The 23669-nt window shown below is 45.9% G+C and overlaps 1 protein-coding gene across 7 annotated transcripts in view; it reads right to left on the bottom strand.

Annotated features, from left to right (window-relative positions):
- The window catches only part of OSBP2 (oxysterol binding protein 2), a 212183-nt gene that overhangs the window by 161058 nt on the left and 27456 nt on the right, over window positions 1-23669 (bottom strand). For 2 of the 7 annotated variants that reach the window (XM_038575652.1, XM_038575653.1), the window contains exon 1: window positions 14854-15550. The exons of 4 other annotated variants lie outside the window; for them this stretch is intronic. In XM_038575652.1, coding sequence (XP_038431580.1) covers window positions 14854-15518 — 665 coding nt within the window. In that variant the 5' untranslated portion in view covers window positions 15519-15550. Of the gene's footprint in view, window positions 1-14853; window positions 15551-16196; window positions 16280-23669 lie in introns of those variants that run through there. One more of the 7 variants, XM_038575655.1, reaches the window with a different exon arrangement.

Genomic DNA, 23669 nt, shown 5'->3' with positions numbered 1-23669 from the left:
TTAAAGATTTTATTTATTTATTTTAAAGTAAACTCTATACCCAACATGGAGCTCAAACTCATGACCCTGAGATCAGGAGTCACATGCTCTACCAACTGAGCCAGTCAGGTGCCGCTAAGTTGAACTACTTTGATGGTGAAGGGGACATCTTGAATCCCAGTGACCAGGCACAGGAATGAGGCTGTGCACTGAGTGTCTCAGGAGGAGATAAAAGATGACAGGTCCCCAGGGCACAGGGCTGGATTTATTTCAAGACCTAGTCATGGGCACAGAACCATTCAGGATAGTTGAAAACAGATTTGTTTTTTTTTTTTTTTTAAATCATCACACAGTCTCTGTAGCTGCAGCCATAATCTACAGAATGTTCCAGCAACCTAGATTCTTCCTTTTATAAGTGCTCTGTTGGCTTAAAATTTCAGCAGCCCTAAATGTACCCCCCAAAAATACTACACTAAGCAAAGGAGGTTCTAAAAAAGAAAACCAGTTAGCAAGCCAAGCAAAAGACTGAAACACTACAAATTAGAAGTCAATTAAGGAAACACTTGGATGGAATTTTAACACACCGAGGCCAATTACAAATTTAAATGCACAGATTACAATACAAGCTTACAGATCTGATGGTGAGACATGTAATTTATTCAGGAATTCTACTTCTTCCTTTCATGGCCTCCAAGATGATGCACATTGATATTAATATTAGATGGAATAATCTTATGTAAAACTGACTCCCTCCAGGTTTCAAGTGAAGCAAAAATGGCTGAACTCCTATCAAAACATGACAGCAGCCTGTGAAACTATAGGCCTCACACCACAGGCTGTCACCAACTTCCCAGAGACTGTGTTTAAAACAACTGACACCCCTCCTCGTCATGTTCACTGTTTCATTCAGTCAGTATGACAGGCCAGCCACTTGTTCAGATCAGTGAGGAAAACAGATGATGAATTGGATGAAGAAGACATAGGATGAAGGTCCAGGTTCATGGGGTGGTGGCTCTCTCGGGCCTCCACAGAATCCATCAAGAGTGTATGACTTTCTGTCTCTCCTCTATCATTTGGGCTGAACAAGAGAGGGCCTCATCAGCACAGAGCACTCTCCTATGAAAAGGTTCCTGAACTCCAGAAGGATAGACTACAGCCTGGCTATACCCAAAAGAGCCTTCAAAGATGTCTTCTTCATCCTCTGGCAAATCCATCCCTGGTTTCCTTGACTGTACATGATAGACAGAAGTGTGAGCTTAAATGGTAGGTTTTCAACAGTTAAGCATTTACTACTAGCAAAATCCTTACATTCAAAACATCCCTTTTAGTGATGAAAGTGTTTACCAAGTACTTCCTCATGGTTTGTTTCAAACAGCCAAGTATGGCTGCTTATAGATGATAAAAGTGGGGGCCACAGAGATTTAGAGACTTTCCCCCACACTGGCAGGGCTAATTATATAACCAACAGGATACTGTGGAAATGACAGAGTCAAAAAAAGTCAAAAAGATTTTAAAAAATAAAACAAAACAACAAACAAACAAGAACAACCCAACCACTGTGTTCTCTGCTTGCTCGCTCAGATCACTCTCTGGAAAAAGCCAGCTTTTTGTATGTTGTGAGGATACTCAAGCAGCCCTTTGGAGAGGTCTACAAAGAGAGGCCCCGAGAACTCCTATCAACAGCCAACAAGTGCTTTGCTAAGCACATAAGTGAGTCACCTTGAGAATGGAGCCTGTAGCCCCAGTCAAGCCTTCAAGTGAGTGCAGCCTTCATGAGATATCCCAAGCCAGAATCATCCCAACTAACCACGCACACATGAATTCTGGCCCCACAGAAACTGTGAGATAATGTTTATTATTGTTTTAAGCCACTGAATTTCAGGATGATTTGTTACAGAGCAAGAGAAAATACACAGGGATGCTAAGCCAGCCAGTGAGGATGAAGAGTATGGCTGTGTGGGACAGAGATACAACCCAGTGAAGACAGATGTTGCCTGGAAATCCATCTCAGCTCAACAGAGGAAGAAGTTTATAATAGCCAGAATTATTCAAGGAATACCAGCTTGTCTTGGGAGATACAGGTTGCTCTCTGTCACTGGAGAGATTTGCTCAGAGGCTGGTGCTAATGGGGCAAAGATGTCATAGGAAGAAGTCAACAGACAGAGAGATGGTTGGATTGGACAACTTTTAAGTTCCTTTCTACCAGAGATTTTTCTACACTATGCAACTTACCCAAGGACCTGGAAAATCTTGCTCACCAGCTTCCTAGGCTCCGATGACATGCTTGTACAGTGTATATCTGGCTAACAGTTACTGAAAACTGATTTGTTCTGGGAGGAAACAGACAACACTTGAGCTACTGGTCCCACCCTCAAAGAGCTGCACATGCCCATGAATGACATATTGTCACCAAGTACAAACCAGGGCTGACAGGAGAAAAGAGGCAGGAAGCCTGCAGCCCGAAACCATTAATGTCTAGAAGGCTGCAAAGGCAGGGCATGTTGCGAGGCACTCAGGTAAATGCAAGGGAGACAAAAGGCACTACGGGAATTTGCTTAGTGGCTAGGAATGCCCTAATCCCATCTCCAGAAGGCAATGACTCAGTAAACTGGCAGGCAAAATAAATTCAAACTTAGGAGAACTGCGGGGCTCAGAAGAAGAAAATTACTTCTGTGCCTGCAACTGGCAAAATAATTTCATTTTCTAAAAATGGAAAATTCAAGGAAGGTGTCTTTCTTGTCAGGCATGTGAGCAATGCAGCAAAAGACAGTGTTCTCCACCACCACCACCACCCCGCCCCGCCCCGAGTCTGCTTGCAAGTCTCCCAAAACTGGGAACAGGAAACACACCATTAGCCCATCTGTGGCTCAGCAAAAGCTTCACCCATTCTTTCTCTACTAGGTCAGCACCAGCTTTGCGGCTGCCTGGAGTCTGATCTCCATGCCACTAAGTCAATAGACATTTCTGTGCCAAGCCCAGCACCAGGCAGAGATCATCTTTGATATCTCATCTCTCCCCTGACTTCCTCCAATTGTTTCCTCATCAAATTCCCAGGAGGTTGGGGCTAAAAGGAACTCCACAGACCACCCAGTCTACCCCCCTTGCTTTACAGATGAAGAGTGTGATTATTGGAAGGAAGGTTAGAAGCTGGTAAAGACTGAAACATTTTTCCCAATCCCTAATGTCCTCCCTGAATTACAATTACATGTCCACACCCTTCATCATAGGACTTTGCAGGATCACCCACCATAGTAGGCAATGGGTACCCTCTCGCCCCACCAATATTGGATAAGGCCATGTGCCTTGATTCAACCAATGGAATATGGACCAGAGTGAAGGTGTGCAGGCTTGAACTGGGGTGCTTCCTTTCCTGCTCGCTCCCTGTACTTCTACCATCATAGGGAGAAGACTGATTCTGTTACTGTACTCGTTCAAGGCAGAGGAGCCTCCCAGGTGTCACTGCTGGAGGCAGAGCTGCTCTAGTCATCTGCAGACATGCAAGCAAGAATAAACCACCCTTGCTTTAAATTCTGAGTTTTTGGGGTGATTTATTTGGGGGCTGCCTTATCCAGGAGCACAAGTGAGCTGAGGGCCCAGTTCTAACTCTCATCTACCTCCTCCCCTCTTAGGATGTACACAGAGCCCATTGTCCCTGGGGTGTGACAGTAGAGGAAGAAACCAAAGATTATCCTGGAAAGGCAGAGATGAAGCTGGTCCTGAGGATAAGCAGTGGCTGTATGTGTTTGGGATGAGGGGAAGATGAAAAAGAAGTCTCTTGGGGAGCCGGGTGGCTCAGCGGTTTAGCGCCACCTTTGGCCCAGGGCCTGATCCTGGAGACCTGAGATCGAGTCCCACATCGGGCTCCCTGCATGGAGCCTGCTTCTCCCTCTGCCTGTGTCTCTGCCTCTGTCTCTCTGTCTCTTTCTGTATCTCTCATGAATAAAAAAATAAAATCTTAAAAAAGAAAAAGAAAAAGGAGTCTCTTGTGCCAAAATGTCAGCAATCTTTGTCAGCAACCTGTCTGCTTTTAATTCCTACCCACCTTCTCTTAGGCTATCACAATCATTCTTTTTACACTAGTAAGTGGAGGGCTTACTAGCCAGCTGCAGAAATCTAGAGATGTGCATGGAAGTGAACTTAAGAGGTCTGTCTTCTCAGATTAACCTCCCACAGTCCCAGATGACAGAGCTGCAGGTGGACCCTGAAAATGGCATGGTGTCCTATCCAATCAGTATAGATGTTTTTCAAATCTTTCATCTCTACATATATAGTGCCAGGGTACCAAGACCACTCAGTAGGGAAAAGACAGTCTCTTCCACAAGTGGTGCTGGAAAAACTGAATGTCTACATGCAAAAGAATGAAATCGGAGCTTAACTAGCTCCAGGTTTGGGAGGGCAAAGACAAGGCAGGACAGTATGAGCATCATTAAGGGCAATACAACAGTGGGCTGAACATAGGCAAACACAGGAAACATGTTTGTGTCCATGAGATTATAGTGTTTTTGAGAAAACAAACAACATGGATTTGTCACCATTTGAAGATAAGAACCAGTTCATGATTTTGAGAGCTTGTGATTAAAGGGAAAGAATCAAGAATTTGTTCTGCCTTTCCTGTGTGAACTATACCCCTGAGTAACCAGAGTAGTAGAAGATGGGAAGTTTCTCTCTAGAGGTATTCCTACTAATAAATAAGGAAGGAGTGATAGAATTACACTCATTGAAGACTGATGATCACCAGCAGCTAACATCACAAACCAAAAAGCCACCAGACATTATGAGCTCCTGATGGAAGAACACATTACCATTTGATCAAGTTTCTAGATCCATCTGCCAAGTTGAAGAATTGCAGAAGCCAGAGGAACATGTTAACCTACACCAAGAAAAACAATCAGCAAAACCCAGACTGTGAGAAATTCTGTGGGGAGACTTTACTTGGGTCCTGATGCAAACAAATGTATCAAAAAAAATTTTAGGACATTTCAGACAATTGAAATTGTGAACACTGGATATTTGTTGATAATAAGGAATTATTAATTTTAGTATAACAATGGTATTATAGATATGTTTTTAAAAATCCTTAATCTTTAGAGCTACATACTGAAACATTTAGAGGTGAAATGTGATATTTGGGATTCACTTTGAAATAGTATTGGCAGGTGGAGGACTGAGATGAAATAAGATTGGCTGGAAAGTTAATAATTGTTGATACTGGGTAAGGGGTACACGGGGGTTACTACTATCTATTCATATTAAATACAAATGAGTACAATGAGTTCTCAATACTGTCACATCTCTTTGGCTCATGCTAAGCCTCAGAAAAGGAGCTGAAAATATGAGCATTGTATAGTAGCTTCCATGGTCACTCTATTCTCCTGGCAAACAGTGACTCCCCCTGGGCTACTGTAATAGTCTAAACTTAATATTGGGTCTTTATAACATATAAAAAGATTAAAATTACAAAGTGCTTTCTATAAAAAAAAAAAAAGTCTTCACTGAAATTTGAGAATCTACTAAGCAGAAGTGACTGCCCAGCACCCCAGGGGACACTATGTCAAGAAGATGCAGCCTCAGGCTCTGGAGGGGAGGAGCCAGTTTTTAATCTAATGGAGGGAAATAAAACAACATCCTGCTAATAGGGGTATATGGCCAAATGACATAATACACCAAAGGACATCAGAGGAAGGATGGTTCTGCTAGCCCAGCTGACTGCAGGGGAATCCAGGCAGGTTCATCTTGAGATGACTTGGAATTAAGATTGTCAGCTAGGATGTCTATAGCAATGAAGAGGGGATCTCCTTGCTGAAAGGATGTCCAGTGCAGAGATCTGAAGGAGAGACTGAACAGCATGTTGGTTGCAGAAGGGGAATAAGGCAAGTTAGATAGAAGATGGATCAAGGCCCAGGGATCAAGGGAGAGGGAGAGAGGGAGGCACCCAACTTGGAATGGCAGTGAGTGGTGTGCCCAGGAAAGCCACACACTGTATTTCAGGAAGAGAGTACCTACTGCAGCTTCAAAGGACAACACGTTCTGGCAGTGTCCTGTGCAAGCTCAGCAACACCATATGCCCTCTTCTTGGTTTAGGCAAATAGCCCAGCAATGCAGATCAAATGGTGTGAGTCAAGATTGTTAAATCAGCCTTCAATGCATGGAGCTGTGGCTGAGCATGTGCTAAGGTGTCAAGAGGAGTGAAGCTTAGTGATCAGAACTCCTAAAAATAGAAACAGACGCAGGAAAGAGTCCCATGTAAAAGAAAAAAATATACAGCACCCAGCATGACTCTGAAACTCACTGACAGTTTGCTTCATGTGTCTGATTATGAAAGGAGCCTCCTAAAGCCACATTTCTGTGTGGCAGCACCTGGTATGTGTGATTCACCACACATCAAAGCTGCCAATTTCAATTTGTTCAGAGTGTTTCTTACCATCTCCTACTCTCTGTATGTCAGTTTACAGTGGAGTGTATTTCTCTCTCCCAGGATAAGCAGACGTTGATCTTGGTTAAGGAACCCCACATTCTTTTCACAGACATATCTGTCTTTGCTGATATAATTTGCCAACTATATCCCAGAAGACTACAGGAGCTGCAGTCTTGAACACCCAGCTCCCAGGGAGCTCCCCCAATGCACTGTGTCTGAACCTGCTGGCCTTTTACCAAATGGCCAGGATGGGTACGGATTTCCTCCCTCCTTCTCCACACCACTGTTTTATGATGGTATGCATGTCCATCTCCCACACTGCCTTATAGATTTTTGGCCCTCAGTAAATGATACAACCAAAGCTAGTATATGTTTACTGTCACAAATGTTCCAGACTGCTCATCAGGCCCCAGTCTTGAATTAATAGACCCTCCCTGAAGAAGTCACAAGGGTCAGCAGCAGCTGAAGAACTCAGACCAGACATTCTATCAGAGACACAAAAGTACTTGTAAAGGAAGGAAGAACATATGCAAAGTCAAGTCACCAAAGGGTTTCAGGAAAGGTCTAGATTATGAAAGTGTCTATGAAACTATAAAGGAACAACATGAACCACACTTCTCTTCTCAACAGAGAAGGCCGTCAAGCATACAGAGCAGCAGGCCATGTTGATGCCCTGCAAGACTGGCATGTGTCTTCTCTGATAGGTAATAAGAAGCCACTCTGCCACTCAACGCCAAATGTAAGCACTCCTCCTCCCTAAACCAAAGTGAGTGTTGGCCCTTAACCCTGCCTGACATTACTTAAGTCTGCAAGGAGGAAAGAGGTCAGAGCAATGCAGAATAGAAATGACATAGTTGGCCTAAGACCACTTATCCTTTGAAAGATTTGCCCTTGGCTGTCATCTGGGAGTCTGGATTTGGGGGGTGGGGGCCTCATTCACTAATTGCTAGAGGTGGCTCACTGTGCCTAAACTACTTGCACAAAATTATGGTCTATGCTGAATACCTGCTTTAATCCTGGCAGTCTGGACTTTGGGTATGCACCAGGCAGACAGTGAACACGTAGCCGGCCCCCATTAAAAACATGGCCACTGAGTCTCTAATGAGCTTCTCTGGCTGGCAACATTTCACATATATTGTCACAACTCATTGCTGGAGGAACTGAGCGTGTCCTGTGACTGGGAAAGGACCCTCAGAAGCTTGCACGTGGTTTTCCCAGACTTTACCCCGTACCTGTTTTCCTTTTGCTGATGGTGTTTTGCCCCTTTTCACTGTAATAAAGCACAGCTGTGAACACAAAGGGATGCCGAGTCCTAAGAGTCCTCTTGGCTCCTTAAGGAACCTGGAGGGCTAGTTTTGGAGATCCCAAAAGGACCATAGTCAGAGGTCTCCACCATATGAGGTGGGTGGAGTCCATGAGCTATCCATACTACCATCCTGAACTCCCACTTGTTCCGTATAACAGAACAACACTTCTGTCCTGTACTCCTCACTGAAAGCATGAACTGGACATTGTTCTGACACCTGCACCCAACCCCACAGATGTGAGGAGCTGTTATTCAATTGGATCTAACATTTTAGGATGAAGGCCTTGCCTCTGATCAATGGCCAGCTTCCCACAGGGTCTTACACATGGAGTGCAGACAGAGCAAACCTTCCAGTACATGTAAAACTATTTGAGGGAGCTATAAGATTGAGAAAAGCCCTTTTAATAGCTTTACCTTTGTTCCCCATTCCTTCAACCACCTCTACACTTTACAAAGTGACAAGTCATCCTAGGTATATACAGACCACATGTATAAACACTTGCAACCCTATGGAAATACAAATGAGGACCACAGAGAGAGGCTACTATTTCACCGGAGAGCCTATTTCAACACAGTCAAATCTGTCAACATAATATATCCAGATAATCTGCATTTCATAACTGCAGCTTTTCTGCACTCCAGGCTTAAGCCACAATCTCCCACTTATCATCCCAATCTCATTCCAGCAAACAAGTTTTTTAAACTGAAAACAAATTAAGAAAAATCCAAGTTTGGCACTAACATACTTGGCTTTCTGAAATCTCATAAAATTGCAAGCAATTCTCATTCATTCACTCACTCTTCCATTCAGATTAGCCAAGCTACTGAGAACATATCAGTGGCAAAGCACCTCCTAGGCTCCGTGCAGAATACAAAGAAGCTGCCGAACTTGGCCATGGTGTTCCTTTGGCACAAAGCTGCTGCAGAGATGCCCACACAGGCACCCTGTGTATATGGTTCCCAGAGAAGACACGGTCTTTGGGTCAGTCAGGGGCCACTGTGGGTATTTCAGATAGGAGAAAACCAAAGCGGATATGTATGAACATAAAGGATGGAACTGTTGAAAAAGAATCCTGGAGAAGACAAGTCAACTCTAGGGCGACTGGGTGGGGAGCTAGCACCACGGTGGGGATACGCTGTCCGGGGCACAAGTCGGAAGCTGGGATGCCAGTGAAGCAGAAGGCAGACCTGAAACCCAACGTGGCACTGGGAATGGAGAGGAGGGACTAGAGGAGAAAGACAGGCAGGGCTCGCAATTCCATCTGATGTTGGAATAGAGAAGGAGGAGGCAGCAAGCATGACTCAGAAGTTTTCAGCTATTCATAGAAAGAGAAAAGTTAGCAGGAGGAGCAGGCTCGGTGGGGAAAATTATAATTTGTGTCACCAGACTTTGCTAAGAACACTGGTGTGTACCGTGTTCCGCCAAAATATGCTGCCAGTCCATCCATGACCTGTTTGCCACACCCTTCTGCTAAATGTTAAGAAAATACACTTCAAACAAATGTGGACACGTTGTCAACCTGTGCATTCCCTTTCAGCCTTCTAATAGTCTTAAGGTATGAAACACTGAATGATATATATTTTTTAGATTTTATTCATTAATGTAACAGAGAGAGAGTGTGTGTGCACAAGCAGGGGGAGCAGCAGCAGAGGGAGAGGGAAAAGCAGGCTCCCTGCTGAGCGGAGAGCCAACTCGGGGCTCCATCCCAGGACCCTAGGATCACGACCTGAGCTGAAGGCAGACACTTAACTGACTGAGCCACCCAGGCGCCCCACAAATGATATTTTAAATTAAAGCTGAATCCAATATGATAAGGCCCATCTTCTAGGGTAAAGACCCCAGTGGCTTAACCTGCAGACGTGCACTCTAACGGACACTTGGCAACTGGAGAGTTTTTCCCATCTCTGTCCCTCAAGTATTACCTAGAGTGACGTTTGAGAACACTACTATTTCCTGGCACCCAGTCTCCATGAGAGTTTGTCTTTGAGAGATGGTCGCATGGGAAGAATGAGTACAAAATCCATCCTGGAGTCTAAGATGTCTGGGTGCGCCATTTTCTCTGACCTGATCTAGCACCACCCCAAAGGGGGCCGGCTCACCAAATGTTCAGTGGTCTCCCTCAACCAGGGGACTTTCAAAATGTACTCTTGGGCAGCCCGGGTGGCTCAGTGGTTTACTGCAGCCTTCAGTCCAGGGCCTGATCCTGGAGACCCAGGATCGAGTCCTACATCAGGCTCCCTGCATGGAGCCTGCTTCTCCCTCTGCCTGTCTCTGCCTCTCTCTCTCTCTCTCTCTCTCTCTCTCTCTCTCTGTGTGTGTGTGTGTGTGTGGCTCATGAATAAATAAATAAGATCTTTAAAAAAAAATGTACTCTTACTTGACCGAAGCCTTCTTTCTTACAGACCCAGGCTAATTTCTTTGGGGCCTTCCTTGCTAACTGGTTTAGCCATGCCTCCCCATGCAGATCAGTCTGAACAACAAATAAATGAAAACAAATGCTTCTGTTTGAACTCCCTTCCTGGGAAACAAACGTCATTTATAGTGTCACCAAATAGGCAACTGGTATAAACAAAACAGAATTTTGCTTAACCAAATCAATTTTGTCATCAATGCTGAGAAAGCTCACGCATGAGACACTCTTGCCTTAAGGACTTGCTAAAGCGATGTCTTTGAAAATTTCACATCATTTAGGAATTTTTCCTTAATTTCACGTCATGACATGTTCTCTATGAGATGAGAACTGGGGATAAGATTTTTAAAATGGGAACTAACAACCAAAAGAAAAAAAAAGCAGGCACAAACTATATTCTCTTTGTCTTCAAACAGACATGTGATGAAGCATGTCAGCAATGGAATAAGAACCTCACCTCCTGTATTTATTTAGATTCCTTGCACCTTGTTGGAAAGAAGTAAAAAAAGAGGCACCTGGGTGGCTCAGTCAGTTAAGCATCTGCCTTTGGTGCAGGTCATGATCCCGGGGTACGTGGGATTGAGTCCTTCAGTCCAGCTCCCTGCTGTGCTGGCAGTCTGTCTGCCAGTCCCCCCACTTGTGCTCTCTCTCGCTGTCAAATAAATATTATAAAATCTTAAAAAAAAAAAAAAAGAAAAGAAAAAAAACTTCCTGGAAATTGTTTCTATATGTGAATATTTACAAAGGCCATTTTTTAATCCTGACAATAGGACTGTTACCAAGCCCAGCTATTGACACTAGGTACTTTCTCTTTTAGAATAAGCTTCAGTGATCAAATGAGCTCCTGAAGCAAAATCCAGGGCAGAAGTACCTGAGAAAGCCATAGTTAACAGAGAAATTCTAATCCAAACCTCCACTGATTTTATATTAAGATAAAAATAATGGGGATAGAAATTCAGGTCTATACTATGAGATGCCATAGTATACCCATTCGATTGGTAAAATCAATGCTGATCATACCAAGTGTTGCAAAGGATGCAGATTCGCAAAATCTATTAGCTGTCGGTGGGAGTATAAACTGGTACAACCCTTTGGAAAATAGTTTGGCATTATGTAAGGTGAACAGTCACATGCCTAGAGCCCAGCAATTTCACCCAAGAGAAGCTCCTGCATGTGTACAAGAACTGTCATGGTCACTCATCAAGAGGAGAATGCAAAAATAAAAAGAGGTACACTCACATTCCAGACTGCTATAAAGCAATCAGAATCAGTCCCCCCAAATCATATATTGTACAATACTCTTTTCTATAAAGTTAAAAATGGTTGAAATGAAAAATATGGGGCTTTTTAAGCTGCATATAGATGAGATAAAACTGAATAAAAAGGAAAGAAAGAGGATAGTAACCCAAATTTGGGATGGTGGTTACCCTTGAGCAGGGCAGGATGAGCTAGGAGAGGGAGCACAAAAAATATGTGCCCACATTTTCTCTGATGATATTGCTCTGAACACCAGGCCTCACTTAGTTTTAAAATAATAATAAAAAGAGATACCTGGGTGGCTCAGTGGTTGAGTGTCTGCCTTTGACTCAGGAAGTGATCCCGGGGTCTGGGATGGAGTCCCACATCAGGCTCCTCGCAGGGAACCTGCTTCTCCCTTTCCCATGTCTCTGCCTCTCTCTGTGAGTCTCTCATGAATAAATAAATAGTATCTTTAAATCATAATAAAATTAGAGTGGTCTTTCCAAAAGGGAAGCTTGCAAGAGAAACAGCTCTGATTCTTTCTCCACCAGGCGCATCACCCCAATAGGTTAAATCTGGCTCTACATGGCCCCTAAGGGAGAAAGATCATGAATAAAAATTCTCTCACTCTGTCTTTAGCTCACAAGCACTTGAGTCATGCCTCTCTTCTAGCCACACACACTTGGAGAATCAGTGGGAGCTGGGTTCCAAGGAGGGTATATATGTACAGCACTGGGCACAGACAGAGCCTGGATAACCCACCCTGCTGCTGTCAGAACTATGAGCGACAGGCCTGGAGGGTGCTCTGTCCTTGACCCCAGTAGGCAGGATGACCATTCAGATCAGAGGCAGGGACAGGAGAGCTGTGTCAAACATCTGAAGTGCTGAGAAGCACAAGGAGGGGCAGACCAAAGGCTTTTCCAGGAGGCAGAACAGGAGTGCAAGGAAGAAGTGGCCATTTGGGCTCTACGTCAGAAGGGCCTTTTCTGCACTTGGAGACTTACCTACCTCCACTGGCATTTGGGTGCCACCCACAAGTGAGGCACCTCTGGGTGAGCCACTGAAGTTTGTTCGTTTGGTCTCAGTTTCCTTTCCTCTAAAACGGGAATGAGGCCGTATTCATGGAAAGACTCACATGGGACTAAATGACAGCACAGGGCTGTACTAATGTCAGGAATCATTCATTCCACCCAGACAAGTCAAGCAACAAATTTTGTCCACTTTGGATTCTAGAAATGACCAAAAACAAAACTACAGAGATGAACTGTGCAAGCATACCCACATGAAACTTGTTCCCACTTCGTCCTTCCCATAAATTAGTATCTGTCCCTACAACCTTTATCAGCAAGCAGTAAGAATTTTTTTGGTTGGCCAGAGGCTCTGCACATTTAAGACAACCTAGAAATGCCAACTGTCTACACCCAGTTATTTTAAAGAAAAGAAAATAGGGCATCTTTGATCTTTTGAGTAGAATAAAACAAAACTGCATGAGATCAGGTTTTATTTCTACTAGAACTGTGGGACCCTATACTCATAAACATTACCTTGGCCTCTCCAGGTTAGTAGTAAATACCTGGTAAATACGGATAACCCAACAACACTAACTCAGGCATTAGGACACACATCTGGGACAGGCACAGACCATGGAGTACAACAGGCCCAGGTCAGAATCTCTCTCTGTGGTCTATGGGGCCAGTGACTTCTGACAAACTACATCCTCCCGTCAAACCTCAGAACACCTCATTGGTCCAAGAGGACAATCCTGGAACTCATGTCACAGTGTGGCTGTGAGGATGAAATGAATGTAACATAAAACAGAGTGTGTGGTTCATAGCCAACAGTGACATATTTCATAGCAAATCACCGATGACCCCTATCACTGCATGTCTTGGTGAAATGTTTACACACCTGACAGAGAAGGATAAGCGGAATAAAAACACTGTTTGGAAAAGAATCATTTCTTGTTTGGTCGCCTGACTCTTAAGAATGCCTTGTTCTGTGGGATCTGGAGGGCGCAGCTGAGTGGGGTGAGGGGCACCAGGATATCACCTGAGAAAGGCACTTGAGAAATACTTGTCAATTTTCTTCCCTGCCAGGAATTGACAGTGATCCCCATTTTGTAGTGGAAACCATCACTTGAATTCAGCGGAGCTGCCAAATTCTCAGGGGCATCATAGACTCGACCATTCTCCAGATGCTGTGTTCCAAAAACGCTAGGAAGGATCATATAAACTATACAGTGAGTGACCTGAAGGGATACTGCCTGGCTGAGTGAAGTGACCAAGGAGACCTGAGTTTTACCAAACATCAAGGCAGGGCCCTCCTGTTTACCATGACAATGGAGCACTCCTTCTCAGACCGTGGTGTGGAGCAGCAGCATCTGGGAACTGGGAGAAATGCCAAAGCTCAGGTCCTCCTAGACCCTCTGCGTCAGAAACTCAGTAGAGAGGCAAGTATTTTGTGTTTCAACAAGCCCATCAGGGAATTCTAATACCAGCTCAGGTATGAGAACCAATGGCATAGAGTGACCAGAGATCTCAAAGTTGAAACCAACCATCCCCAGGAAACATACCAAGGCAACAGTCAGTAAGAAAGGAAAGAAGTCTGGGGTGCCTGGGTGGCTTGGTCAGTTAAACGTTTTGCCTTTGGCTCAGGTTATGATCCTGGGGTCCTGGGATCGAGCTCCACATTGAACCGCACATGGAGCTCCCTACTCAGTGGGGAGTCTGCTTCTCCCTCTCCCTTTCTCTCCCTCTGTGCTCTCCCTCTCAAATAAATAAATCTTTTTTTAAAAAACAAAGAGGGGGAGAGAAGACTTCAGTACCTTTCTCCCTTTCATGGGGCAGTGTTAGCTATCTTACCACTGGACTTCAATTTTGAATCTGCTGCTTCTGCAATAAAGTGACAGCAGGAAGATTCTGGTTCGCCACACAATGCTAAGATGGGCCCTTAAAAAACAGGCTGTATCTGATACATCTGTAAGTCTGCTGTGCCCATCCCAAGGCCTGGCAACCAGGGGTGTAAGGAAAAGTGGGAAATAAACTAAGTGACCAACTTGGGGGAGAGGAAAACAAGCACTCCTTCCCAGAGTGGGTCCCAAAGACTGGACAAGGTGATTGTCCCCCTAAATCCCTAACACAATGATCTTAGCTCCTGAACCAGAATCAAAGACTTAGGGGAACTGACACTGGTTGGCTGCCCAAGACTCCAGCGCTATGAAGAGCAGAGCGGCCCTGAGGCCCCAGGTCACGCTCTCACTCCACCTCCCAACTCACTCCTTTAGCCCAAGCTTGTCAGAGGTCCTGTCCACAGGGGGTTCCCCTGTCCCAGTTCAAGGCCCCCAACCCTGGGAGGCTGGTCAGAGATATTACTTCTCCTGCTGGTCCATGTCCCAAACACCCGTAGGCTAGTGGCAGTGTCCTCCAGCCGCAGACACGCCGTCACCATCACTGCAGCATCACCAGCCTCCCAACCTCAGATGCCCCGGTTTGGCTTGTCCGTACCTGTAGTAAGACAGCAGGCCATTGCTGAGCACAAACCAACGGCGCTGGTAGCCTTTCAGGTAGTTGGTCCATTTGAGCAGCCAGCCCTTGAAGCTGTCCAGAGGCAGTAAGACCTTAGGCGCAGTGGCGGTGGTGCCAGTCCCTGACATCGGAACCCCAAGGGACGCCTTCACCTGACTGGGTCGCAGAAGGGGCAGGGGCTTAGACGCTGGCAGCGCCCCCGGCTCGGGTCTGGCCCAGGGCGCGCTGCCCACCCCTGGCCCCGGCGCCGGCAGCTGCTCCGACGAGGCCTCGGAGTAGGGCCCAGCCCCTGCCCTGGAGCCCAACTCTTGCCGGCCCCCTGACCCCCGCCCCAATCCCAGCAGCAGTTCGGCTCCCTGTCTGAACTCCGGCCTTGGCTCAGACGTCTTCTCGGACACAGGCTCCGACCTTGGCACCGGCTCGGGAACCGGCTCCGACACCTGTTCTGACACCGGCTGCCGCTCGGGCTTCGGCAGCGGCGGGGGCTGGGGCTTGGGCTCCGGCCCCGGGCCGGCCGTGGAAGCGCTCATGCTCGGCGCCGCCGTGTGGCAGGACAGGCAGGGGACAACCGTGAACAGCGACGAGAGTCCGCGGGAGCGGCCGCCACAGCCGCCGCCTCGGCACAGAGCGGCCGCTTTCCCCATAGAGCCCGCCGCCCGGAGCGCGGCCGAGTCGCGGGGCGGGGGCGGGGGCGGGGGCGGCGGCGGCGGCGGCGGCGGCGGCGGCGGCGGCGGGGGGCGGCGGCCGGGGGCGGGGCCGGGGGCGCCGTCACGGGCGCGCGCAGCTCCCCTGGCGCGCAGCTCCCCTCGCGGCCCCGGGCGCCCCGAGCCGCCAGCGCCCGCCGGCTGCTGTCCTCCCCGCTTGGGGCCGCGTCCCCCCGCTCGCGTCGCCAGCGCCCGGCTCAGGGCTGGCCCTTGGAAGCGCCCTGGAAACACCTGTGGCGCCGGCGCCTCGCGGGCGGGCGACGCGGAGGGGACGCCGAGCTTCAGGCCACCCTCGCTGCCTGCGCCCCAACCCGTGCCAGGCGCCGGGGGAACAATGATGAATGCGGAGCCCGCCGCCTCCCGGCGCAGCTCTGCCTGCCGAGCCCCGCGCTGCGCCCCCCCGGCCCCCGCCCCCCGCCCCCCGCCGGCCCGGGTAGGCTCGCTCCCCCGAAACCCAGGAGAGTGGGGTGTGGGGGAGCCCTCAGCCGCGCTCAGAGACCACGAGACGCGCCCGAAGCACCGGGGCCCAACCGGATGACGCTGAGCTGAGGAGGACGCCCCCTGCCCCCCTGGGACTCATTACCTGTCTATGGGTCCTTACCCCGCCTAGGTCCTTACCCTGCGCTGGGACCCAGGCCGCCTCCTGAGCTGCTGGCCTCTATCTAGTTCATGCGCCGGCACATTTTGCTGCAAGTGGCGACATAGTTTAGGCTCTAAATGAATATAGAAAGAGTTTTTGTAAACTGAGCGTTTTAAATATAACAAGGAACATCTAAAAGCAGACTTCCTGGACCTCCTGGATATACCTGGGGGATCCTGGCTGGCAGTCCATGAAGCTTCTGCATCTGCAGAATTTTATGTCTCTGCGTTTTTCTAGGGAGGAGGTCCCTGGTTTTCATGAGATTCCCGAAGGAGTCTGTTATCCCAAAAAGGTTAGATATTTTAAAGACTCTCCTAAAGGGAAAAGTCGATGGTTACCACAAATAATGGGAAATACAAGTGGAAATGTTGGCTTTGGGCCTCCCACCCAGACCCTTCCATCTCTAGACCTCTGCCCAGGCTCCTCTCTGTTCATCCTAACCTGTCTTATCCTCGCTTTGCCCACTGTTCTTTCCTGATCTTTGCTTGTGACAAGACTGCCTGTGCAGGGACCAGCCTCCTACAGTGATAGCTGAGCCGAGCAGACTGGAAAGTCCTAGAAACAAGTAATGCAGGCGCTTCCCAAACAGAACTTCCTTGCCATCTTTGCTGGTGACTGGGATCCCTTCCTGGGGCACCTGCCGGTGAATGGTGGTCTTACCTGCAGTTTTGTGTGAGCTCAGGAGTGCAGAGACCTCCCTATCTTGGTATATCACGTAAAAACAAAGATGGTCCTCAAACTTCAGTTTGAGTCAAGAAAGAGTGATTACCTCTGTGAACTGGGCAACAGTGGGATGGAGTTGGGGTGTTTGCCTTTCACTTATACCCTTTGAACCTTTTGAATGTTTTCACTGTGTGTTTCACCTATTGAGAAAATAATAATTTTTTCAGCTCATCCCAAGGAAGCTTACTGGAAATTCAGTTTTTTCATCCCCATCTTCCTGGAATTCTGAGTCAGTAGGTCTGGGGTGGAATCCAGGAGCATGCATTTTAATGAGCTCCCCAGGGGCTTCTGATGTGGATGGATCATTGACCACACTTTGATGGACAATGATGTGAAGGGAAAATCTTAGGTTTTGGGCATCCAATCCACTATGGAAATCCCAGCCCAGCCACTCCCTAGCTATGGGACCTTCAGCCACCTCACCGAGCTTCCTCTTGCTCCTCTGTAAAAGGAGAATAATCCCTACCTCACTGGTTGAGAGTAATAAAATCAAGTATATAAAGCACATTTGGCATAGTAGGTGCTCAGTAAGTATTCTCTAGTTATTTAGCTCTGTGAAATGTCTGGTGAAATGAATTAACCAGAGGCCAGAGCAGAAACAGATGAGACCAAGGTTAGTAGGCTTGGAACACAGCCACAACAATGGGAAAAGCTCAGTGCCTGCTATGTATGTGCCAGATGTGTTTGCAGCCCCAAGGAAGGAAGCCAACTATTAAAAGTTTAATGATATGTTTTGACTGCTGCAATAAATGGATGATAGGATCTAAGTCAGCTGCCAGACTGAGTGAAGAAGGTATCACAGAAAGCACAAGGTTTGCACTGAGTCAGAAGGGCCGGCAGTGGAGGGCCATTCAGGGCAAAGGAATCAGCATTCATAAAGCCCCAGATCAGAAGAAAACATTTTGTATGAGAAATAACAAAGAGTTCAGCATATTTGAAAGAGCAGGGCAGGAGATGAGACAGGGAGCTAGGTGGATACCACACAATCAGGAATACCCTGTATCCTACAGAAAGTGGGCCTCCTGGACACTGGGATCTCCTGGGAAGTTTTTTAAATTTAAAAATGCCAGATTCCGGGATCCCTGGGTGGCGCAGTGGGGGATCCCTGGGTGGCGCAGTGGTTTAGTGCCTGCCTTTGGCCCAGGGCGCGATCCTAGAGACCCAGGATCAAATCCCACGTCAGGCTCCCGGTGCATGGAGCCTGCTTCTCCCTCTACCTGTGTCTCTGCCTCTCTCTCTCTCTCACTGTGTGCCTATCATAAATAAATAAAAATTAAAAAAAAAATTAAAAAAAAAATAAAAATGCCAGATTCCACCTGCTGGAGAAATGGCTGTCTGCAAGTCTGGAGCAGAAAATATGCAAGATGAGCCTGCCTGAGACATCTTGTCACACCAGAAAGTAAAGAGGCTATTAAGGACTCTGAAGCCAACTATAAAGGGGCTCCCACAGGCCAAAGACAGGCCAGAGCATCCAAAAGAATAATGATTAGGGCACCTGGGTGGCTCAGTGGTTGAACACCTGCCTTCAGCTCAGGTCGTTATCTCAGGGATCAAGTCCCCCATCAGGCTCCCCATGGGGAGCCTGCTTCTCCTCTGTCTATGTCTCTGCCTCTCTGTGTGTCTCTCATGAATAAAATAAAATCTTAAAAAAATAATAATGATTACAATGGGTCAAAACATCAACTATGTGAAGATCCGTAGGTTGGGCCCACAAATACCTAAAGTTACATAAAGAAAAAAAAAACTTCATAAGTTACCTTCATTAGTTTACCAGCACCAATTCATTATTCTGAAAACTGATAATAAAGGGAGAGAATTAAGTTTGTATCCTTCCTGTCTTATACAAACTCTATATAGTAACCTAAGAGTTTATGAAGGAAACATCTTTATAGACAAATTACCTAATGAATGCAGAAGGAACAATAAGATTAAAAGATGTCATCTTTTGGCAACCCCAAATGAAATAATGGATCCAGTCCTTAATAGATGGGGAACTTCATAAAGGATGAATCAGAGTGATGTCAGTTGAATCTACAGATCGATCTTGCATCACCAGAAGTGCAATGACAGGATATTATGTGCCTCTGGATGACCTAGTAGGAAACACATAGCACCACCTATGAAGTATTTTTACTTATCCCCTCCTCTCACCTCCAAAAAACCCCTTAGCTTGAATCTAAGCTAGCTTCTAGCCTTATCAGTATAAAAGAAATGCAAGGGACAGAGAAACATGCTGAATGACTCAAGGAGTCAATCAGTCAAATTAATAAAATAGGAAAATCGAGGGATCCCTGGGTGGCGCAGCGGTTTGGCGCCTGCCTTTGGCCCAGGGCGCGATCCTGGAGACCCCGGATCGAATCCCATGTCAGGCTCCCGGTGCATGGAGCCTGCTTCTCTCTCTGCCTGTGTCTCTGCCTCTCTCTCTCTCTCTCTCTCTCTCTCTCTCTCTGTGACTATCATAAATAAATAAAAAATTAAAAAAAAAAAATAAAATAAAATAGGAAAATCGATATTCAAGTAATCTATCATATTAAATAAATACATGGCCTAGGGGAAAATGGGAAAAGGCAAATGTTATCAACTTTAAAAAGACATATCAACCAGATGCAGTATGTGAACCTTGTTTCGATCCTGATTCAAACCAACTGCAAGCAATCCCTATCAAAATACCATGGACTTTCTTCAGAGAGTTAGAACAAATTATTTTAAGATTTGTGTGGAATCAGAAAAGACCCCGAATAGCCAGGGGAATTTTAAAAAAGAAAACCATATCTGGGGGCATCACAATGCCAGATTTCAGGTTGTACTACAAAGCTGTGGTCATCAAGACAGTGTGGTACTGGCACAAAAACAGACACATAGATCAGTGGAACAGAATAGAGAATCCAGAAGTGGACCCTGAACTTTATGGGCAACTAATATTCGATAAAGGAGGAAAGACTATCCATTGGAAGAAAGACAGTCTCTTCAATAAATGGTGCTGGGAAAATTGGACATCCACATGCAGAAGAATGAAACTAGACCACTCTCTTTCACCATACTCAAAGATAAACTCAAAATGGATGAAAGATCTAAATGTGAGACAAGATTCCATCAAAATCCTAGAGAAGAACACAGGCAACACCCTTTTTGAACTCGGCCATAGTAACTTCTTGCAAGATACATCCACGAAGACAAAAGAAACAAAAGCAAAAATGAACTATTGGGACTTCATCAAGATAAGAAGCTTTTGCACAGCAAAGGATACAGTCAACAAAACTCAAAGACAACCTACAGAATGGGAGAAGATATTTGCAAATGACATATCAGATAAAGGGCTAGTTTCCAAGATCTATAAAGAACTTATTAAACTCAACACCAAAGAAACAAACAATCCAATCATGAAATGGGCAAAAGACATGAACAGAAATCTCACAGAGGAAGACATAGACATGGCCAACATGCATATGAGAAAATGTTCTGCATCACTTGCCATCAGGGAAATACAAATCAAAACTACAATGAGATACCACCTCACACCAGTGAGAATGGGGAAAATTAACAAGGCAGGAAACAACAAATGATGGAGAGGATGCGGAGAAAAGGGAACCCTCTTACACTGTTGGTGGGAATGTGAACTGGTGCAGCCACTCTGGAAAACTGTGTGGAGGTTCCTCAAACAGTTAAAAATATACATGCCCTACGACCCAGCAATTGCACTGTTGGGGATTTACCCCAAAGATACAAATGCAATGAAACGCCGGGACACCTGCACCCCGATGTTTATAGCAGCAATGGCCACGATAGCCAAACTGTGGAAGGAGCCTCGGTGTCCAACGAAAGATGAATGGATAAAGAAGATGTGGTTTATGTATACAATGGAATATTACTCAGCTATTAGAAATGACAAATACCCACCATTTGCTTCAACGTGGATGGAACTGGAGGGTATTATGCTGAGTGAAGTAAGTCAGTCGGAGAAGGACAAACATTATATGTTCTCATTCATTTGGGGAATATAAATAATAGTGAAAGGGAATATAAGGGAAGGGAGAAGAAATGTGTGGGAAATATCAGAAAGGGAGACAGAACGTAAAGACTGCTAACTCTGGGAAACGAACTAGGGGTAGTAGAAGGGGAGGAGGGCGGGGGGTGGGAGTGAATGGGTGACGGGCACTGGGTGTTATTCTGTATGTTAGTAAATTGAACACCAATTAAAAAAAAAAAAAGAAGAAAAAAAAAACATAAAAAAAAAAAAAACAAACCAACTGCAAAACATATATTTCAGGGACAATTGAGTAATATTGAACAAAGAGTGGGTTTTAAGGAATATTAAGAAACTGTTAATTTTGTTATATGTGTTATAATGGTATTGTAATATTTTTTGGTACTGTAGTTTTTAGAGGATTTATCCCTAGAGATATATTCTGATGTACTTCCAGGTGAAATTATATGATATTTGGATTTACTTTCAAATAATACAGCTTTTTATAAAACGAGGTGGGTGGGGAGCAGATGAAAAACAAATGGCAGGCAGCCCAGGTGGCTTAGTGGTTTAGCGTCGCCTTTGGCCCAGGGCATGATCCTGGAGACCCGGAATCAAGTCCCACATCGGGCTTCCTGCATGGAGCCTGCTTCTCCCTCTGCCTGTGTCTCTGCCTCTCTCTCTCTATGTCTCTCATGAATAAACAAATAAAATCTTTAAAAAATAAAAACAAATTGCCAGGGGTTGACAGTGTTGAAGCCAGGTGATAGGTATACATGAATACATTATATTGTTTTCTCAGCTGTCATGTAAATTTGAAAATTACCACGAAACACCTTTGTTCTACAAATGTTGGGCCTTTTACAAACCTCACCTCCTACCTTTCCAAAGACCCCATAAGTTCCCCCATGTTTACATAAGAGGAAATTGAGGTTCATGGGGCTAAAGGTCTGCCTGGAGTCACACTATGGTTAAATGGGGAGCCAAGATTCGAACAGAAGGTTATTGGGCATCTGGATAGCTCAGTGGTTGGGCGCCTGCCTTTGGGTCAGGTCCTGATCTGGGGGTCCAGGAATGAGTCCCACATCAGGCTCCCCATAGGGAGCTTGCTTCTCCCTCGGCCTATGTCTCTGCCTCTGTGTGTCTCTCATGAATAAATAAATAAATCTTCAACAACAACAACAACAACAAAACAAAAGGTTCTCTAGCCCCAAAGCCAGTCCACCTGTGTCATAAGAGAATAGACACCAGACACCAGCCCCCAGAGACCTGCCTTCCACCCCCAAAAGAAGTCTTGCCAGGTTGCCCCTGCAGACCTTAGGAACAGGAAAAGCTAAAGAGTGACAACCAGTGATGGCCCTTGTGGGTGGGAAGACCAGGATAGCCGATCCAGCCTCATGCCACAGAACTGGTCACAGCCATCACTTCTACTTGAGGTCAGCCCAAGGTCACAATGCTAAGTGGATAACAACCCAAGCCTTTCAGGGCACTTAGCTGGCTCAGTTAGTAGAGCGTGCAGCTCTTAATCTCAGGATTGTGAGTTCAAGCCAGCCCCAGGTTGGGTATAGAGCCTATTTTTAAAAAAATAAATAACCAAACCAAAACAAACCCAGGCCTTTCACTTCCCATTGGTCTTTATTCAAAATCCAGATTCTCTTCTAAGCTTGTGGGCACAGATTGAAATGTTGATAGTAGTTTGTGTCTCATTGTACCCAGGAAAGGATTTGTATGAGCTAAGAGCACAAGTTAGGAAGGAAGGTCTCTGTTAGAATTCCAGATTGAGGGCCTTCTGGCTGAATGCCCATTAGTGAATACCTTGTAAAATGAGTTGGTATAGGTTTCTTCTATTACACAATTAGGCCTGGTTTACCTCTGGTTGTTTTGCTAAATCAGAATACCTGGCTAGAAGCCCTGCATGGGTAGTCAGGAGGCCTCTATTCTGTGGTACCAACATCCACACTGCAAGCTCTAGCTGACCTGAGATATTGAGTTCAATTTCTTTAGGGAAAAGCCATCCTGTTTTCTGCCTGGGAGAACTGTTACTGGCGCTTTGGAAACTTGAGTGTAAAGAGGGGTGGGACAGTGGATTGGAGCAGTTATCCACCACCCTAAATCCCCCTCTGAGTCAGGTTGTGTGTGAGATTATTATATACTAAGTAGATACAAAAGAATATCAATACAAGTGACACCCAGGAGCTTACTAACTAGCTTAAGAAATAAAATACCCTATTTTTGTTCCCCTTCCTTCTTCCTTCTTCCATAGCCTGTTGACTTTGAGCTCAAAGCTTCCCTGGGTTCTTTCAAGCTAGCTGACTCCCATTTCCTCTTTAGTTGGCTGCTGGCTGCCACTTCCACCTGTGTGGAAGCACTCTCATCTTCTTCCATGTTTTTTTTTTTTTTTTTTTTTTTTTTTTTTTATGATAGTCATCACAGAGAGAGAGAGAGAGAGGCATAGACACAGGCAGAGGGAGAAGCAGGCTCCATGCAGGGAGCCCGATGTGGGATTCGATCCCGGGTCTCCAGGATCGCACCCTGGGCCAAAGGCAGGCGCCAAACCGCTGCGCCACCCAGGGATCCCCTTCTTCCATGTTCTAAACACTTGTTGAAATCTCATTCATCAGTGATCCATCTTTCTTTAAAACTGAAACAACCTCCAGTATGGCTTTCCCAAGCCCCCGTGACTGTTTTCTCTTTCTCCCACAAAATTTGTCACTTTCTAAATGATTTATTTGGTTTATTTCTGTCTCCTCTTAATAGGATGTAA

This window comes from Canis lupus, chromosome 26, assembly GCF_011100685.1.
Source record: "Canis lupus familiaris isolate Mischka breed German Shepherd chromosome 26, alternate assembly UU_Cfam_GSD_1.0, whole genome shotgun sequence".
Taxonomy (NCBI): Eukaryota; Metazoa; Chordata; class Mammalia; order Carnivora; family Canidae; genus Canis; species Canis lupus.
Note: the sequence above shows the minus strand (reverse complement) of the source record. Positions and strands in the feature narration are given on the sequence as shown.